Below are 17,803 nucleotides of genomic sequence, written 5' to 3'. Positions count from 1 at the left end.
AGGACAGCAGGCTGACAATTGATATCCACCTTCTGATGGGCAGAGAATTGGTAGAGGTAGGCTCAAAACAGGGCTCTGTATACTCACTGGCCAGACTGCTTAGGCAGATCCATCAACCTCTTTGAACCTCAGTTTAATACTCTGTAAAAAGGTCAGAATACACACCCTGGCATTCCATGGGAACTTGATAACATTAGACTGCTGGCGATCAAGATGCCTGCCCCATGTCCCCCACTCACCGTTGATCAGGTAGGGGTGGTTACAGCACTTCCTCAGCTCCATCATGGTGTTGATGAGATTGGGCATGTTGTGCTGATTGGCCCCCTTGGTCAGGAAGGAAAAGTTCTTCTCCAGGATGGCACGGTAGTACTTCTTCTGGATATTGGTCAGCTCTACTTCGATGATTGTCTCTTGTTTGGGAGCAAGGTTCTTTTCCACGTCATCTTTCAGCCGCCGAAGCATCATTGGTTTGAGGATAGACTGCAGTTTCTTCACCTGCCCAGGAAAATGAGACCTGTTCACCTGCCCCAATCCCGATTCAATAACCGTTACTGGGGTATTCCAACATTCACTACAATCTCTTGAGCACCTAATCATAGTACTGTGGCAGCAGATTAAATGAAAGATCATGCCTGATCCCTGAACATGACGAGCTTATAATAGGACTGAAGGGAAAAAAGGGATCTGGTTTTAATTCGCAAGCAATTACTGAGAACCTATGTGGCAACCTTACAAGATACAAAGGGAGAAAGATACAAAGACAGGACCTCTTCTGGATGGAGAAAACAAACCTCTCTCTCTCACACGCACACTTGTGCAGCAATTACCTGAGGAATATTTTAAGCCACGTTAGAAGGTACAAGTGATACCTTACAAAGGGAAGATGCTGAAAGAACAAAGTGAGAGGCAGACGGAATCTGGGGGTGGGCAACATGGATGAAGGGGGTCAAAAGGTACAAACTTCCAGTTATAAAATAAATAAGTCCTGGGGATGTAACGTACAGCAAGGTGACTCTAGTTAGTGATACTATATTGTATATTTGAAAGTTGCTAAGAGAGTAGACCTTAAGACCTCTCATCACTAGAAAAAAGAATTTATGTATGTATGGTGATGGATGTTAACTAGATTTATTGTGGTGATCACTTTATAATATACACTACATATACTGAATCATCATGCCATATATCCGAAACTAATATAATGTTGTTGTCATTTACATCAAATTAAAAAAAGAAAAAGAAGCAGAGGCAATCTGGAAATGGATTCCTCCTACATCTAAATAACGACAGCAGCAAACAAGTTTGGGGGTAGCACTATGTAGAGCATTAATGTGGTAAGGTGACACCTCCCACTCCATCATGCAAGCTGTCATCTCAGGGGCACTTTGAGCCTGATCATATGCTTTGCTATGATTTGTCTGTTCTTCTCCTAACGGTCCAGGCCTGGACAGCAGATCTCTACGCACTTGACCGCACTGGCACAGGGACTTGCTCACTCTCCCAAGAAGAGGGCAGAGAAGGGATTCAAAGTCAAGGCACCTGAGTTCACCCTGAGCTAAAACATGATACCAATAAGATTAATCCTGGTGGGAAAATAAGAGAAAAGGCAAGTGCAAAAGATCAAGTTTCAAGTCATAAAGAGCTGTTCAAAACTTTCAGAAGGGGTAGATTCTGCAGAAATAAATTGTGGGCTGTACCAATGCTTCCTGATGAAATATAAAGTGATTTACAGAGAGTGATTTAGAAGAGTTACTTCCTGGAGCAGGTTTTAAACAATGATGAATATGCTTTACTTTATAACCAGATATATAGACAGTTGGTGCCGTTTTTGTGGTTTGCTCCTAACTAACCCCAATCTTAAATCTAATCCATTTAATGAATGCTTTGTTTTAGCAATCATGGTACTTAGGATTGTAATCCCCCAAATGGATAAGGAATTACTATGTAAGAACCCAAAGAGGAGAGACACAGCTAGGTAATCGTTAAAGACAGGGACAAATGCCAATCTGCCACATGCTGGATTCAGCTTTTGCCCTTCACTTGGTTCATACCTTGAATCATTTAGAGTATACTACATGCCAGACACTGCTGGTCAATACAACAAACACAACTTTGCAGAAGATGTGGGCCTTGTCCTCAAGGAGATCATTGTCTAGGAAGAAGAAAAAATGCATACCACAAAATAAGTGCAATGGGAGAAGAGGATGCATTTCTAATGGTCCACAAATGGAGAGAGGGTTGGAGCTGGCTTTTGAAAGATCAATAGATACTGCAAATGTCGAGAAGTGGAATTAAGTTTGATTATTCACTGCTCTCAAAGTCTGACTCGCCACAGAAGAAGAAACAAACAGACTGGGACCACAGAGTGTACTCTTGATTTCTCTGTTAGTGAAATTTCCAAACCTTCTCAGTTCCCAAATTCTTGGCCCCAACCCACTCTCACACCATTGCTAGATTAATTTAGCAGAACTAATTATTCCTGCAATCAAAGCCCTGCACTGCTTCTCTAATGCTTACCAAACCCTTCAACCTGTCTTTCAAGATCTTCCCACAATATGTCGCTAAACTCCTCCGGCTTCATACTCCTCAATTCATCCATCCTGTTTCCAGCTCAACCCAGATGATTCCCAACTACTGAATAAATTCCACGGCTGATTATGATTATTTTTTTCCTATGCAAAGCAGTCATCATCTCTCTCTCTCTGCCTACTGAAAACTTACCCACGCTTAAAAGTCTATTCTCAAATTATACTTTCTCCATGAAGCCGTTCCTAATTTCCAAACAGATGTGACCTTTCTCGCCTTTAAAAGTCCTCAGCTCTATTAACTGTTCCTCTTACGGCATTTAAACTTGTCTGCCTCATTTCTGCAATGTCCAGTTGAGATTTCTACCCGTAGTAGATAGATTGGTTTGTTTTGAAACAGCTTTGAGTCTAATAAGCTAGACGCAGAACCAGATCTTTGAAAACAGGACATTTAGTTGATTTGGAAAAAACTGAACTTGCCCACTACTCTGGTATATACACCTGCCTTCTTTTCCTCACTACCTGTGTATTTTGTTGCACTCAAGAAAATGAGCCTGGAAACATGTTGCAGGTGATGGAGGAGGGATGAAGGATGAAGAAGGCAGAGGAGGAGGGAAGCAAGCCCCTGAGGCCAGAGCTATGAACAAAATCACTGAACTTACATATGAGATCAGTGAAGGCAGGAGGCCGGATATAAGGCATTTTGGATGTTGATTCATTTATTCTTTGGAGTTATAAGAACTGCTAATAATCAGTTTATCCTCTTCAACATAAACAAATGAAATAAAGGAGGCAATGCTCATTTTACGAGAGATGTGAGAACTTGCTAACTCCTGTCCCCATGGTGACTTGTTTTTCCCTTGATGGTGAGGGTCATTACCACATTGTCTCCTCAAATCCTTCAGGCTCCTATTTACCTGCTCCTCTGTTTTCAGATCTCCAAACTCCTCCAAGAAAGCAGTCTCTGAAGGAAACTGTGACGGCTCCAGGAAGTTGAGCAGACTGAAGAGCTCCTCCACCGAGTTCTGCAAGGGCGTCCCTGTGAGCAGCACCTTGTGTTCCTGCATGGATTCACAGCACGGGATGAACAGGGTCTGAACCACCAAAACAGCAGGTTTTGGTGGGAAAATGATGCCAGGGCATTCTGGGCTTTATTGGTGGCAATTCTGTTTTGCCAGATGATGATACTTCATCATCAATATAGGAAAGAGGCAGAGGTTGGTTATAAAACATGTGACTCTACAGAATAAGTGTGACAACATCAATAACCAGATCAACCTTCCTTTCACATCCCTGAGCCCAGGAGCAATTTCACGTTAGTTAAAGCACCCATTCATTCATCCATTCATTCATTTGATATTATGGAGTGCCTGCCTGCCACAGACTGGGCACTGTGCCGAGGAGTAATGCTGAAGGCCATCACCTTTGGTACCAGATCATTCAGGGACCTGGAAACAAGTCAAAACATCTTACATTTCCAGGTCACAAATTTCATGGTATTTAAGATTTCCCTGGGTCCCTCTGGGAATCAGTCTGTGGCAAAGGCCAAATTGTTGACCCAGTTCATAACGAAAAAAATTTGCTTCCTGCACGATCAGAGCCATGGTGGGCAAAAAGAAAATCTAGGGTGAGCAGACTGTGCACAAGTAAGCTGCATGCAGATGGCTAAAGAATGCTTCCTCTACTGTGAACAGAAGGGGCCTGTGTTTATGCAAAGAGCCTGCCAACTCTCACCAGGGCCATGAGCTTCAGGCCCTCCAGAAGTTTGCAGTTCCTATTCTTCAATCTGTGGGCTTCATCAATGATCACACAGCTCCAGTGAATCTTCTTCAGCTCTGGGCAGTCTGCCAGGATCATCTCAAACGTTGTAATGACGACATGGAACTTGAAGACTCCTGACAGTGGGTTTCCCTGAGATGACAGAAGCAAAGACAAAGCTTTACGCAGGGCCAGAGAATCCAGCTACTGGGTTACCGGCTGGGTTAGAGGAGGCAACACTATAAATGCTAGCATATAGGTGAGAGCCAATAAGCACTTCTTCTTCAGTTGAGAAGAGAGAGAATACGACAATGAACCAGCTATTTAGAGAAGAGAGAGACCCCATTACATCAATGAAACAAAAGCAAGAGAGCACGTACCCTCACAAAAGTGAGACAGAGGAGCCATGTGGAAGGCCGAAAAGGAAGCTTTTTATTTATTTACTGTCATGATAAGGAAAGCAGATGGGTGCTGATTCACACATTCCCAGCCAGAAGCTGGTCTATGCATAGCTGGAATGCCCAAGGAAACCCTCTTTGCTACTTTTCAGGTAAAATTAATTTCACCTCGTAACTTGGGTTCTAGAACAGATTCGACATCATGATCCTGATTCACCCAGGACAAGTGCTACCAGGCAGGACACACCTTTGTCTTTCAGCCTATCTTAGTGCTACCATCGCTTTAAAAAGCAGAGCTTCACGTTACAGCACGTCTTAAATTTCTTCTCAGTGTCTCCTCCTGCTGTCTGTGAAACCTCTGGGGTGAGCGCTGCCTTTCCTCTGAGTTCATTTAATTTTCACCTTATTTATAAAAACCAGTGCTCCGAACAAACATACAAGGATACTCAGCAAAGTGAGATGTTCAAAAACAAAAATGTCTTAAAAAATTCTATTGTGCCTTTAACCATTTGTTTTCTCTTCATCCTTCCACGTCAAATCTGTTAACCTTCCCTCTCTCTCCAAACTCCCTGGCTGAGAATCCTTCCTTTGTACACGAATTCCTCCGCTCACTTTCTTCACTGAGCACGTAACAACTCAGACAAAACCTTGTGCATGTAAAAGCAACTTCGTAAGCCAACCAAGAAGCCAAGCTTTCCGTGTCCTAAAGAGCCTCTGGTATATGTCAGAGTGGAAAGCATGCCCTCCAATTCTGTGTTTTATCACAAATTAAATTACCAGGAAGGAGTAAGAAGTCTACCGCAATAAACATGTGACTCTACAGAGTAAGCCAACAGTAACCCAATGCAGGGCATTAAACTCTGGAAGACAAGGGACGGAAAGGCTGTTTTGAACCATGATGTCAGAAAGCTGTCCCAGGTCTCTGTGACGGGTGGAGGGCTCACCTGTGCATCTCGGTACACCATCTCATACTGCTGGATCATCTGCCTGCTGATCTGGCTGCCGTGGTACACGATGGCGTTCATCTCTGTCCACGTCCGGAACTCCCGCTCCCAGTTAGTGATGGTGGAGAGTGGGGCAATGATGAGGAAAGGGCCGTGGATTCCCCTGAGGAATATTTCTGAAAGGAATGTGATGGACTGGATGGTTTTCCCTAGGCCCATCTCATCAGCCAAAATGCAGTTTTTTCTGCAGAGTAAGAAACACAGATATTTCATCATCAATATAGGAAAGAGGCAGAGGTTGGGTATAAATAAAAAGATACTTCAGAAGCGTACCTTGACCTGTAAGGTCATCAGTGAAGGTTTTATCAGCATTTTCCAGAGATACAACGTAAGCAAGTTTCTATTATCATTGTTCACACCCTGCCTACTTCCAAAAAGGAACTATTGCAACTTGTGAGAAAATACGTGAAATAGGTCCATTTAAGTATAAACTAAAAATACCAAAAATTAAAATAATACTGAAACAAGGAGAAAAAAAAAATGCCTCAAATCTAAGCCAGTTTCTCTACCTGACAAACTTCATGGAAGCCAAGGCAAAAACAGAAACATAAGTTGCATGATTCTCATTGTCTATTACTTGCGTTATCAAAGGACAAACTTTTAACCCACATACTAAGTTCCGTGTCAAGAGTTAAAAATGCTGGTCTCCTGTGGTGATTCAGAATCATGGACTGCACACAGCTGTGACCCTGGAAGAGTGTGACCCCTGAAGAGTGTGACCCCTGAAGAGTGTGGCCCCTGTCCGGTCTTGCTCCTGACTGTACAGGTGGGCAACCCCAGACCTGGAGTGTCTGAGTGAGCTGTGCCCTGACTCACACTGTGAACAGGTGGCAGAGACAAGGCTAGAACACAGGTCTCCAGAGTTCCAGCTTGGTGTGCTGTTCCACTACATATTGTCTTTAAAAATCGACACCGGGGGTACACTCTAGAATGTTAAGAAAATCTCGACTCATCTTTCTCAAATTTCATCTGTTTCATTTAGATTCTGATAGGAACTAAAGCACAGAGTTGAAAACTGAGTATTACAAGTCTAGGCCACCCATGGCTCATAAACAAGTAGCAGAGTCGGGGCTAGAATCCAGATCCATTCCCCTTTAGAGCCAACTTTTGCTGAAGGCTGGGAGATAAAAAACAGTTTTAAAGGATCTTCTGGGTTTTGTTTCATCTAGGTTGAGCCCAACCTTTTGGTTAGACTGGCAAAGAAAAAAAAAGGACAAAGTCAGTGATGTCTAAAGATCACTCCTCTTGGTTGGAGAAACCAAACCAAACCAAACCAAATCTGACATAAAAAATAAAGTCCTGGTGTGCCTGATGTGCAAAGATCACCACCAAACCAGTGGCTCCGACGCACTCCCTTGCCGCTCTGCTATTGCTACTCCATGCGGGCTAAGCCCACAATCTCCTTCCAGGCACAAACATCTGGTAGAAACATCATCCCTGAAGACAGGACCGGTTCTGCTTCCGCACCTGTTATACCAGTTAAAAAGAAGCCAGTTCATCCCCTCCAGCTGGTACTCCCGGAGCTGGTTACTGTTCTTATACTCTCGAGACTTCTCAAGTTTCTGCCAGGAGTCTGAGGCAGGTCGCTCCTAGGGAAGGAGAGCAGAGAGCACAAGACACAGAGAATGATGCTTCAGGAGCAAAATGTGCAGAGGGACACAGGGCAATGATGGGGAAGGTGGTAAATCTCAAACGCTGTCCTACAGCTGGCTGCAAACTGCAGCTACTGTCTTCTGATTAATGAGCCAGTCCTGTATTTTCTAGATTTCAGCAGATTAAACTAAGAACACCTCTATAAAATTTGCAAGCAATTAATGAAGAAGAGAAACAGACCCACCTAAAATCTTGATAAGTATTATATTGCTTTATTGAGACTCTTAGAAATCACTCCCACTTACATTTTAATTTCCCTACAAGCCAGTATTAGTCAGGTTTTTTAGTTTTCTATAGACAGAATTTTTTTGTTGTTGTTTGTCCTTGTGGTATCAGCTCAGGAAAATATACTGGGTCAAATATTTTCTTGATTAGTTTCTAGAGTAAAGCCCAAAGCCTATATAATCAAAACTGTAAATTCTTTAAATTCACCATGAACATAATAGCAATCTTATTTTATTTTCCCATATGAAACACCAATTTCTAAATGTAATTGATCTTTATTGATATGAAATGGCATTTTTATCATATAAGTTCTAATATATCCAGGAAGCTTTATCTAGAGTCTTCATTCTGTCCTACTGCACTGTCTCTTATTGCAATAAAACCACACTTTTGAATTACTACAGCTTTATATCTGATGGGGAATTATTTTTCAAAAATGTCTTGGCTATTCCGTCTTATTTAGTATTCTGTATAACTGTAGAATCAATTTCAAGTTCCCTTAAAATTCTATTGGAATTTTGATTAATCTGGGGAAAATTTTAATTTTTAGGTATTAAGTCTTCCTACCTAAAAATTTTGTTTATTTATATTATTTGGACATAGACTTGATTATTTTGCTTCTAGACAAATTGAGCCCCTAAGTTGACACTTCAAGGTCTTAAAAATAAAAACTTTTAGCTATGCCTATCGTTATATAAATGAGAATTTTGAGATTTAGCTTTTCTAACAGCAATTGTAGTCTTTGGTAGTTCTACTTTGGAGTATTACAATAAAGTTTACTCCTGAAATATGCCATTAACTAAAACGAAGCCTTCCACTTGTGAAATTTAATAAAATATTCCCAATCATTTCATATCACTGATATTTGGAGATAAGTGTGATCTGTCCAATCTGTTCAGACCACTGAAAGTGTGGTCTTTCAGAAACTTACACACCACAACTTACCTACAAAATTACTATAGCTGTAGTTAGGCTAAGCCCCTTGAAATAGAACTCTGTTGAATATTACTATCAGCACATAGGCAAAGGTGTTTTTAGAAATAAAGGGGAAAATAATTTATTATGTCAAAAAATTAATTTTAAAGAGAAAGCTCTTAAGCAAAGATATTCCTATAGAAACTCTCTTGCTCTGTTCCCTTAAAGAAATTACATTCTTCTCAACCTACAGGAATCATTCAGCCTGGATCCCTGAAGTCCATGTAACTCATTTTAATGGCACTCTACTCTACCAGATACTATGGGGAGACTTCCTGGAATGTTCCTCATCTCTAGCGACTGAAGTGGCTCACTCCTAGCATTGCAGGTTTCTACTTTGCTGCCTTGGTAGCGCTCCTGATGTAGAGGCATCACGCTCTAACCCAGTCACTCCTCTGGGTTTTCCCTCTTTCTCCAGTGCTAAAGGTTTTAGTTTTACATCACCATTAACATGACCAGCCATCTAAGGATAAGGCTTGAAATCAGCTAGAAATTCCCGATGCCTAGTCCAGTTGGCTCCTAAGTGGTACAGACTACAGCAAGTAACTTACCCCAAGGCCCCACAACCTTTAGTGGCTACTATTAAATTCAGAAGAGAACTGATTCTTGGAGTCTCCAAGGTGGGTCTTGACTATTAAATGACTGCTACTCTCTTTGCACAATCGTTACTGACACTCATTTCTTGCTCTCCCAAAATTCCATATCTGACCTACATGTGACCAATTTTTTACCAAAAAGCTTTTAGTGATGGAATGTCCTATTCATCAAGAGTGGTAGGGTTATCTCTAAACTTCAAAGCCCAGGATAAGATCCCTTAAAAAAAAAAAATTATTCAGTTAAAGTATCATTTGGAGCCAGCCCTTCTCTTAGAACATAAAAAGACAACTTTAATTATATTTTGAGCTACCATTCCAATTTAGGATGAGAAAAATTTCAAAACATACCTTCTAAATGAGAGAACAAATAAATTAGAAACCAAAAGAGACAGGTGTGAAATGATCTCATAGTTCACTGAGAGATGAGGAGGACAGGAGCATCACAACAGCAAAGAAGGAAAGGAAAAGGGAAACTGACTGAAAACACTTGCATTCATATTCTCGCCAAGCGCAGGTAGTCAGTCTGAAGAAATAAGTGGGATTCAGGCTGAGAGAGTAAGAGTCTTGATTACTTCTAGACGATAACTTAGAACTAGCTTCACAATGAAATTCTCTCGACTCTCTGCTCCCCCACTGGTTTGCTTTTGCTTTGGGCCACATGCCCCAATTAGCCTGGTGCCATATTTGTCCTGCACACACATGCTTCTTCCGTCAGCCTGTGAGCTCCTGGGGCAGGGCCTGGACCTACTTTCTTACTCTGTCCCACACAAGAATCAACCTACAGCAGGTGCTTAGTAAATGACCAACAAGTTGAATTTTAAATGGACAACTGTTATAGGAGAGGGTTGAGAGAAAAATTCATTAATCAATCATGTAGACAAACACTGTAAAATACACAGGTTTCTAATCACAGTTCCGCATCTCAAGATACCTCTATACCCTTCAGAGCCAAGAAACAAAAGCAAAACTGCTTTTGGATGGACTCCGACAGGGATCTAAGTTCAGTGTCAAAGTCTTGCCTTTGAAGTCCCAACTTTCCCAGTGATATATATAAAAACAACAATAAGGAACTGCATAAGAGTTTTTCATATAAAAATAGTGATTTAAAAAAAATAGAAAATGATCATTCCAGTCTATAGTTATATTCTTTCACAGCTCTGATTCTTTTCCCAAGTTAGTCACATCTTAACTGGGCTCTATCCCAATTCTGCCTCCTCTGACATTTTTGCAGCTTGGTGGTAATAATCCAGAATCAGAAAAACAAACCAATTCAACAAAAACGTACTGAAAACCTATGTTTTCTCTGCAAAGTCCCAGCGATCTATAGAGAAAGACAGTTCTTCCCTGTAAGAATATTCCACTTGAGTAAAGGCAAAGGATAAAACTGAAGAAAAGAGATCACCAATGGAGCAAGGGATAAGAAACAGGAACAAGAAAGATGCTAACAACTTACTGAGCTTCTTTCCCAAGCCAGGCATTTCTTACCTTCTATCTTACTGACTCCATCTGACAGCCATACACCAATAAATCAAAGCTCATAGCCAAGCTTCTGAAATGTCACATACCTCAAAGTAGAGCTGGATGTAAAGCTGACCTGAGTGCTAGCAAAGTGTGATGTGGGAGAAACACACCCTGAACAGCAGTTTCAATGGCAGTGACCAACGATAAGACACCACAGAAACCACTCAGGAGAACAGCCCAGGGGACACCCAGGATTGCCAAGCTCCTAAAATCACATGTTACAAGAGGTGCCGAACAGTGACATGGGTACATTACCACATGCTTAACTTCAGGGAGAACTTGCAGAGATTCGAATTCTTTAACTTTCGCAGGATCCACATCTTCCTCCAGTTCCCATGTACTTTCTTCGTAAGGCAGTGAGCACCACTTCACCAGGTAATGCGTCACTTCCTAGTGGGAAATGGGAGGGACACTTACATTCTTTCTACTACATTACAGGAATCAGTCCTACACTGACAGACCTATGAAAACCTCCCTACAATACAGCACGCGAATGCCACGAGAACAAGGACCACATGCTAACGAAATGTGCAAAATATCTTCGGCAAGCAGCAAAGACACTTTGTAAGAGTCGAAACAGCAAAATACCCACCTCTCCGGTTTCTGCATCCTTGGTGTGGGCCACCTCCAAGATGCGATCAACCTCCACGTAGTCTGGGTTGAACAAGTCTTCGTCAGGCTAAGGCAAACAAAAAAGAAGAGCTAAGAAGTGTCCCCCAACCCTCCAACCCAGCATCCAGTGTTTTAAGTGACCCCCCCCCCAACTGGGCCCCATTGGGCGGGAAACACAGAATGAAAAGGTTCGCTTGAAAATAAAAGTCACCTCACCGACATTTCTTTACTGTCCCCAAATCCTCCTCTTCAGGACTGAATTTAAAGAAACGACGACACCTTACAGGTTGCCCCACCAGGGTGAGATTTTCCTGTTGGTCATTACAGTACTGAGCAAAAATCAGCACAAGGAGGATTTCCAGAGATATCCCTCGGAAATCCAGAATTATAATTTTTCTTCTTAATACCAATAATAATAACAGTTAATATTGGAAGGAGGCATGGAAGGAGCTTCAGGGGTACTGATAATGTTTTATTTCCTGATCTAGGTGCTGGTTACACAGGAGTGTTTATTTTGCAAAAATTCACTGAGCTGTACCCTTAGGACTGCTTACTGTTAAACACACTATGCTTCAAAAAAAAAAAGCGTACTTACAAAATAATAAGATTTAGAAATATTTAATGTGTGTCCAGTGCTTTCATTTTAGCCTATAAGCTACTTTATGGAGTAGCAGGTGTCGTAATTATCTTTACAGATGAGAAAACTGACTCAGAGAGGTTAAATAAGTACCGTGACCAAGGTTGCAAAGCCACGTGAATCAGAACATTTACCCGGGTCTTTCTTGCCCAGGAGCCCTCCTCCTGAAGTGCAGGAATGTTCTTATCACCCCTTAAGCTAGAAGGCACTTTAGGAGTCGTCTAGTTTCATCTTCCAATCAACGCAGGAACACTTTTTTTTACAGCATCCCTGCAAATCCACCCTTGGATTCAATTATCCCCGTGTTCAGGAATTTATTGCCCTCTGAGACCTGACCCACTGCCAAGACAGCTTTACTTCTGCCTGTTCAGTAGTAGCATCATGATCTTTATCATTATTACTATTAAATTACAGCCTAATTTTCCTCCTGTAACTGACTCATTGGTGTGAACTGCTTCCTCTAGAGCAGCAGTAACCAAGTTGATTCGTCCCTATCGGAACACCTCCCTAACCCCAGGTGTTCAATGTTCTTCAGATGCCACATTTCTAGATCCCTTGGTGATGCAGAGCTAACCTTTGTGGAATAGTGACTACGGGTCGGGCACCATGCTTAGCACTTCTATCAACACTGTGTCATTTAATCCTCCCAGGTAGTCTGTGAGGGTGATAGTATTAGTACTGATTTACATAAACGGAGGATACTGAGTCTGAAGGAGCTACTGCAATTTGCCCAAGGCAAACTGCTATTAGGTCATTTTCCCCACTCCAAAGTTGTAAAGATCTTTAAAATACCAATGTGTGACATTACATTTACTTATTGCCATTTTCATTATTTCATTCATCCTCGCCTGTCCAGGTAAACCTGAACTTTGATTCTGTCATTTATTCTCCCAGCACTGGGTCTGGTGTTGAGGAGTCAGGGTCTCATAGGCCTCCAGCCCTGTGGGGCGTGGGAACTCACAGCCTTTCCAACCCCACTCTCCTTCACACGCGCCCCTGGCTACCTCATAAAGCGGCTGGAAATAATGGGTATGAAGAAGCTCTATTCAAAACTAGGTTATTATTTATTTCATAAGAATATCATTTACGCAAGTTATTAACAAAAATGTTGACGAGGTCAAGACTGAAGGTAGTGTTACAGCAATTACTCTCCACTCTCACTCCTCGTTCCTTTCATGACGGCCTCCAATCTTCTCAAAAGCCTTTCCTTCCCCAAGGGTATGAATTCCCATTACAGTATTTCTACACATCCTAACACAATTTTCTATTCCCAACCAAGGGAAAAAAAATCATTCCCTTGGGAATAAATCAGAAACCAGATTCATGGGGCTTTGTAGGCTACATTAAGTAGTTTGGACTTTATTCCAAGACAACAGGAAGTGCTGAAGGGTCTGGAGCAGGAGTGGCATAGAAAACCCTCCTCCCTTACCTGGGCACAAACACATGGTGACTGAGCGCTGACCCTGCGCCTAGTACCACAGATAGGAAGTACCACGAGGAAGGCGTGGCCCTGTCTGTCTCGCAGGGCTCAAAATGGAAGACACAGACACGTAAACAAGTCACTACACTGCAAATGCTCGCTAAAATAGAGGCGTGAATAAGAAGTTCCAGGAACCGAGGGAGAGTATCCAACAGGGCTTCAGGATGGTTCTTCCAATTCTAGTCCTTCCTTTCCAATTCTCTACAGAGGAACAATGCCATAAAACACTGTTCTCACAGGCTTTACAACAATCCTGGAGAGGCCTGGGGCCAAACGTTAAGGCTAAAGAAAAAGGACTCCATATTGGGACAAAAAGAACACTTATTGACATTATCCTAAAATAGTTTTTCGTCATTTGCAGAAAAGGAGTACAGCATGAACAATGAATTGGTAAGAATGTGCAGCAATCTGCTAAAATTTGATGGCATCTCAGTGCACTCTTAAGGTCTAGTATTTGTGGCTACATTTAAAAAATAATTTTTATTGTTTTCTTCATAAGTTATCTGTATAAAATCTGTTAAAGAAAATAGAAATCACCACAATCCCATCAAATGGAGAAAATTACGTCATCATTTTCACATACACTCAGACATTTTCTATGCATTATTATGGTGATTCTTCTCTCTTGTACCCCCCAAAAATGGAACTGTCTCATATAAGAGCTTGACATTTTCAACTAACAATAGTTAACATCACTAAGCCTCTTCCTATGACGTTCATAATTGTCCTCCAATATCATTTTTACTAGCTGCACAGTACTGCATTCTGTGGGATGTATCATAATTTAACAAGTGTCTATTAACTAACATTTTGTTTTCAATTTTTCACCAATACAAACAACTGTTTATCATAGCTAAGTCTTTGCACAAAGACTTGATAGCTTCCTTAAAATAAATGGTGGAAACAGAACCGCTGGGACAAAGGATAGGCAAATATTGAGACATGTGATGTCTGTTGTCATCCTGCGTTCCTGACAGGTCATCCTAAGTTATGCTCCCAACCAGTGACGACGACAGTGTCTCTTCCCTACACCTTCACCAGCAGTGGAAAATACTTATGTTTAAAACCTTCAAATATCTGATAAGTGAAAACTAGAAGATTCCCATTTTAATTTGCATTTCTTTGACTGCTAGTGAAACGGACTACATTTTTGTATGGTTGATAAGTAATTTCCCCCTCTTTTCTGAATTCCCCATTAATTTGTCCATTTTTTTTCTATTTGGGATTTTGTAATTTTCTTTTTGAACTATAAGAGCATTTCTTATCATTAAAGCTATTTGTCATGTGTATATGTATGTGTATCATGCATGTGTGTATGCAAATATAAATAAGGTTTCCATACTGGAAGAAGAAGAATGTATGCCTTGTATGTATGTGTGCACGTACGTAATTAGGGAATACGTCTATGTACATTATGTACTTACTTAAAGATTTATTTGTGGTATTTTCTAACTTACAGGCACTACAGATGTTTTGATATTCAAATCCATCAATCCTTCCTCTTGCTGTAGGTACCATACTTAGAAATACCCAAGTTTATATATTTACTTACTTTCTAACATTTTAGCTTTGTTTTTATTTTTTACACCCAAACTTTAAGTCTTCTTGGAATTGCCCTTTTGGGGAGGGGAGAGCAGGAAATGAAAGAACTGTGTGCACATTCCTCCTGTGTGTACATTCTGCCCTAGAACGTGACCTAGATGCACGTTCTTATGAGTTATCAGTTTATAAGGTTTGATCCTTATTCCTTGGTGGATAATTTGTTTTCTTTGGCTTAAATCCGGACAAATCTTGTCACAAATCAGCAGGCACCTGAGCCATAGATCTACACAGGACTTCAACTATTAAGAAACTTAAACCCGGTATTTAATACTGCAAGAAAAGCAGTGATCAAATTAGTAAACATTGCTTCACCTCAGTAAAAATGTGCTTCATCTGGGCTTGTTTATTCCTAAATCGCTTGATCTTCTGTGCGATGCGAGGATCCTTTTCGAGTTCTTCCATTGTGGCCCATTTACAGTGTAAGTAGGAACTATCCAAAGACACACAAATTGTGAGACAAGCACAGAACCAGCAAACCATCAAGCGTTAAAGTGTTTCAATAACCGGGTGACCGTCTAACACAGCAGCAGTGGAGTGACTTGCTGTGGAACTGCTGTAGGCTGGGCTTAGAAGGGCCTTGCCCTTCAGGACTAAAACAGAATACAAAACAATGCAGCAATTCCAAGCAATTCTGTGGCTTCTAGAGAAACTGGCTCAGAGCAGAGGGAGGGCAGGTATAGGCAGGCCATCGTTAATGCACATTAGTGAAAGTGGGCACACAGCAGAGAAAGAAAGAAAAACCCAAGTGGGTAGAAAAGTATAGGCTATAGGACCGTGGTTCTCCACTCTGGGTGCAAATGGGAACTGCAGAGGGAGTTTTTAAAACACACCAATCCTGGGCTTCCCTGGTGGTGCAGTGGTTGAGAGTCCGCCTGCCGATGCAAGGGACACGGGTTTGTGCCCCGGTCCGGGATGACCCCACATGCCGCGGAGCGGCTGGGCCCATGAGCCATGGCCGCTGAGCCTGCGGGTCCGGAGCCTGGGCTCCTCAATGGGAGAGGCCACCACAGTGAGAGGCCCACGTACCACACAAAAAAATATATATTAAAACACACCAATCCTTGAGAACTACTCCCAGAGTATGAGCCAATGGGTCTCGAGTGCAGCAAGGGCTTCAGTAGTTTTAAAAGGCTCTCCAGGTGATTCTATACGCAGCCAAAGTAAAGCACTGCCGCCTAAGGTGAACTTGAGCCAGTCAAGGTCTGTGGGTCATGCCTTAGGGGCCGTTCTTGGAAAATATAAAAGATAATGGTGTGATGAAAGAAGAAAGTTCTATTCATTTAAAATACACATACAAATAATACATTAAATAGACGTACAAATTCCTGTACTTGACGTAGAACAGCTCCAAGTCGAATGGGGGTTCTCCGGGGTGAACCTGTAACCAAAAGCAAGCAGGTATCAGCCCAGATCCCCATGGATCACCCTTATGTGTCAAACGAAAAAGGTAAATCAATACTTCTTCCTGGTTTTAGAACATATTTCTCAAGGACATATTCATTTTCCCAGGTCTTTTTCTGACAGGTCTGGAGCAGGCTTTCTAAAGGCTGAACACACAGTAAGCTATAAGGTTAGAAAAAAACAAAAATGATCCTCCTGGTGTCATTCTTAGGTCCAGGCTGGGAGAGCATTCAGCTGATAAAGCCAAACTGGCCCAGGGCTCTGAGAGCTGCTGCAGAAGTGAGAACATGCATTTCCGGCGTCCTCCCAACCGTCCCCCACAAACTCCAGTGATGTTCACTCTCAAAGTAAGGAAGTGTACTTTCATAAACACTTGAGGTAAAGATGAAACTATGCCTTCACTGGCACCGGCATACTCTTTCACGCCAGAAATTTTCTCTAGAGGTTCTCTACACAGCCCTGGGATGTTGAAAGGAAAAGATGTTTTCATTGGGAGTCTTTTCCCATCTCTTCTTCTTGGCCCTCTGATGACTTTCAGTGGGCTACGGCAACTAAAGGATCAATACCTTTTGCTAGGATCATAAGGAAAAAAAACATCGGTTTGGGCCATACTCAAATATTTCAGAATTTTATGTCTTAAAATCTTTCACGGAGGTGAAAATAAGTGTCAACTAGCCAAACAGTGCTCTTGCCTAGCTCTCAGTCCAGCCAAGAATGACCACTCCAGAAACATCTCTCCACAGAGGGTGTAAACTGCGCTAGTGATATACAAGCCAGAAACATCAGCCACGAACCTCTTGGACAGTCTTAGATGCCAGGATCTTCTCAATGATGTTTGCGTCATCTTCTGGAGGCTCCTGGAGATGGAGGTTAAAGAGAGAGACAATTACGGCACCACAGGAGCCATGAAATAATTCTAGAAGAAATACTGTAATAGGCACTACTTTGTCCAAAAGTTCACGTTTGAGTACTGAGGTCTCCCTCCTATCAGCCCACAGAGTGATCAAAAGATCACACACATTCTAACCTCTGGGCATAACACCCTATCACCTTCCCCTCCCAAGTGAGCAGGGAAGTTATTCTGCTTCTTGATTTGCTTCAGATTCTTCATTTCAGATCTGCCTTTAGCATCATTAAGATTGACCCTAAGACTTCCCTTCTCTGCCAAAACTGCTTACACGTTGCTGCATAAATTTTCAGAAAGACCTAACACAGAAGAGTCTGGGGGCTTTAGAATCAGAGGGTCCCAATTCTGACACAGCCCAGCTATTGACTTTGGGCTAGTCAATTAACACCTCTTAGTTCCAAGTCTATTAAAACAGGAGTTAAAAACACGTATCTCACTGGGTTACTGGGAGGATAAAACGGCATGTGAAAACATTTTTTGGACAGTAAGCGCTATGCAAATGCAAAGTA

The 17,803-nt window shown here is 41.8% G+C and overlaps 1 protein-coding gene across 2 annotated transcripts in view; it reads right to left on the bottom strand.

Annotated features, from left to right (window-relative positions):
• CHD6 (chromodomain helicase DNA binding protein 6) overlaps positions 1 to 17,803 on the bottom strand; it is a 212,812-nt gene that overhangs the window by 82,491 nt on the left and 112,518 nt on the right. For both annotated transcript variants that reach the window (XM_079946401.1, XM_079946400.1), the window contains 10 exons: positions 17,182 to 17,244; positions 16,306 to 16,364; positions 15,299 to 15,416; positions 11,248 to 11,334; positions 10,911 to 11,045; positions 7,153 to 7,274; positions 5,626 to 5,869; positions 4,260 to 4,436; positions 3,443 to 3,586; positions 240 to 495 (listed from right to left, as the gene is read on the bottom strand). In XM_079946401.1, coding sequence (XP_079802527.1) covers positions 240 to 495; positions 3,443 to 3,586; positions 4,260 to 4,436; positions 5,626 to 5,869; positions 7,153 to 7,274; positions 10,911 to 11,045; positions 11,248 to 11,334; positions 15,299 to 15,416; positions 16,306 to 16,364; positions 17,182 to 17,244 — 1,405 coding nt within the window. The remainder of the gene's footprint in view (positions 1 to 239; positions 496 to 3,442; positions 3,587 to 4,259; positions 4,437 to 5,625; positions 5,870 to 7,152; positions 7,275 to 10,910; positions 11,046 to 11,247; positions 11,335 to 15,298; positions 15,417 to 16,305; positions 16,365 to 17,181; positions 17,245 to 17,803) is intronic.

The sequence above is a fragment of the Stenella coeruleoalba genome (assembly GCF_951394435.1).
Source record: "Stenella coeruleoalba genome assembly, chromosome: 15".
NCBI lineage: Eukaryota > Metazoa > Chordata > Mammalia > Artiodactyla > Delphinidae > Stenella > Stenella coeruleoalba.
The sequence above is the reverse complement of the archived record's forward strand: the minus strand, read 5'-3'. Positions and strand labels throughout refer to the sequence as shown.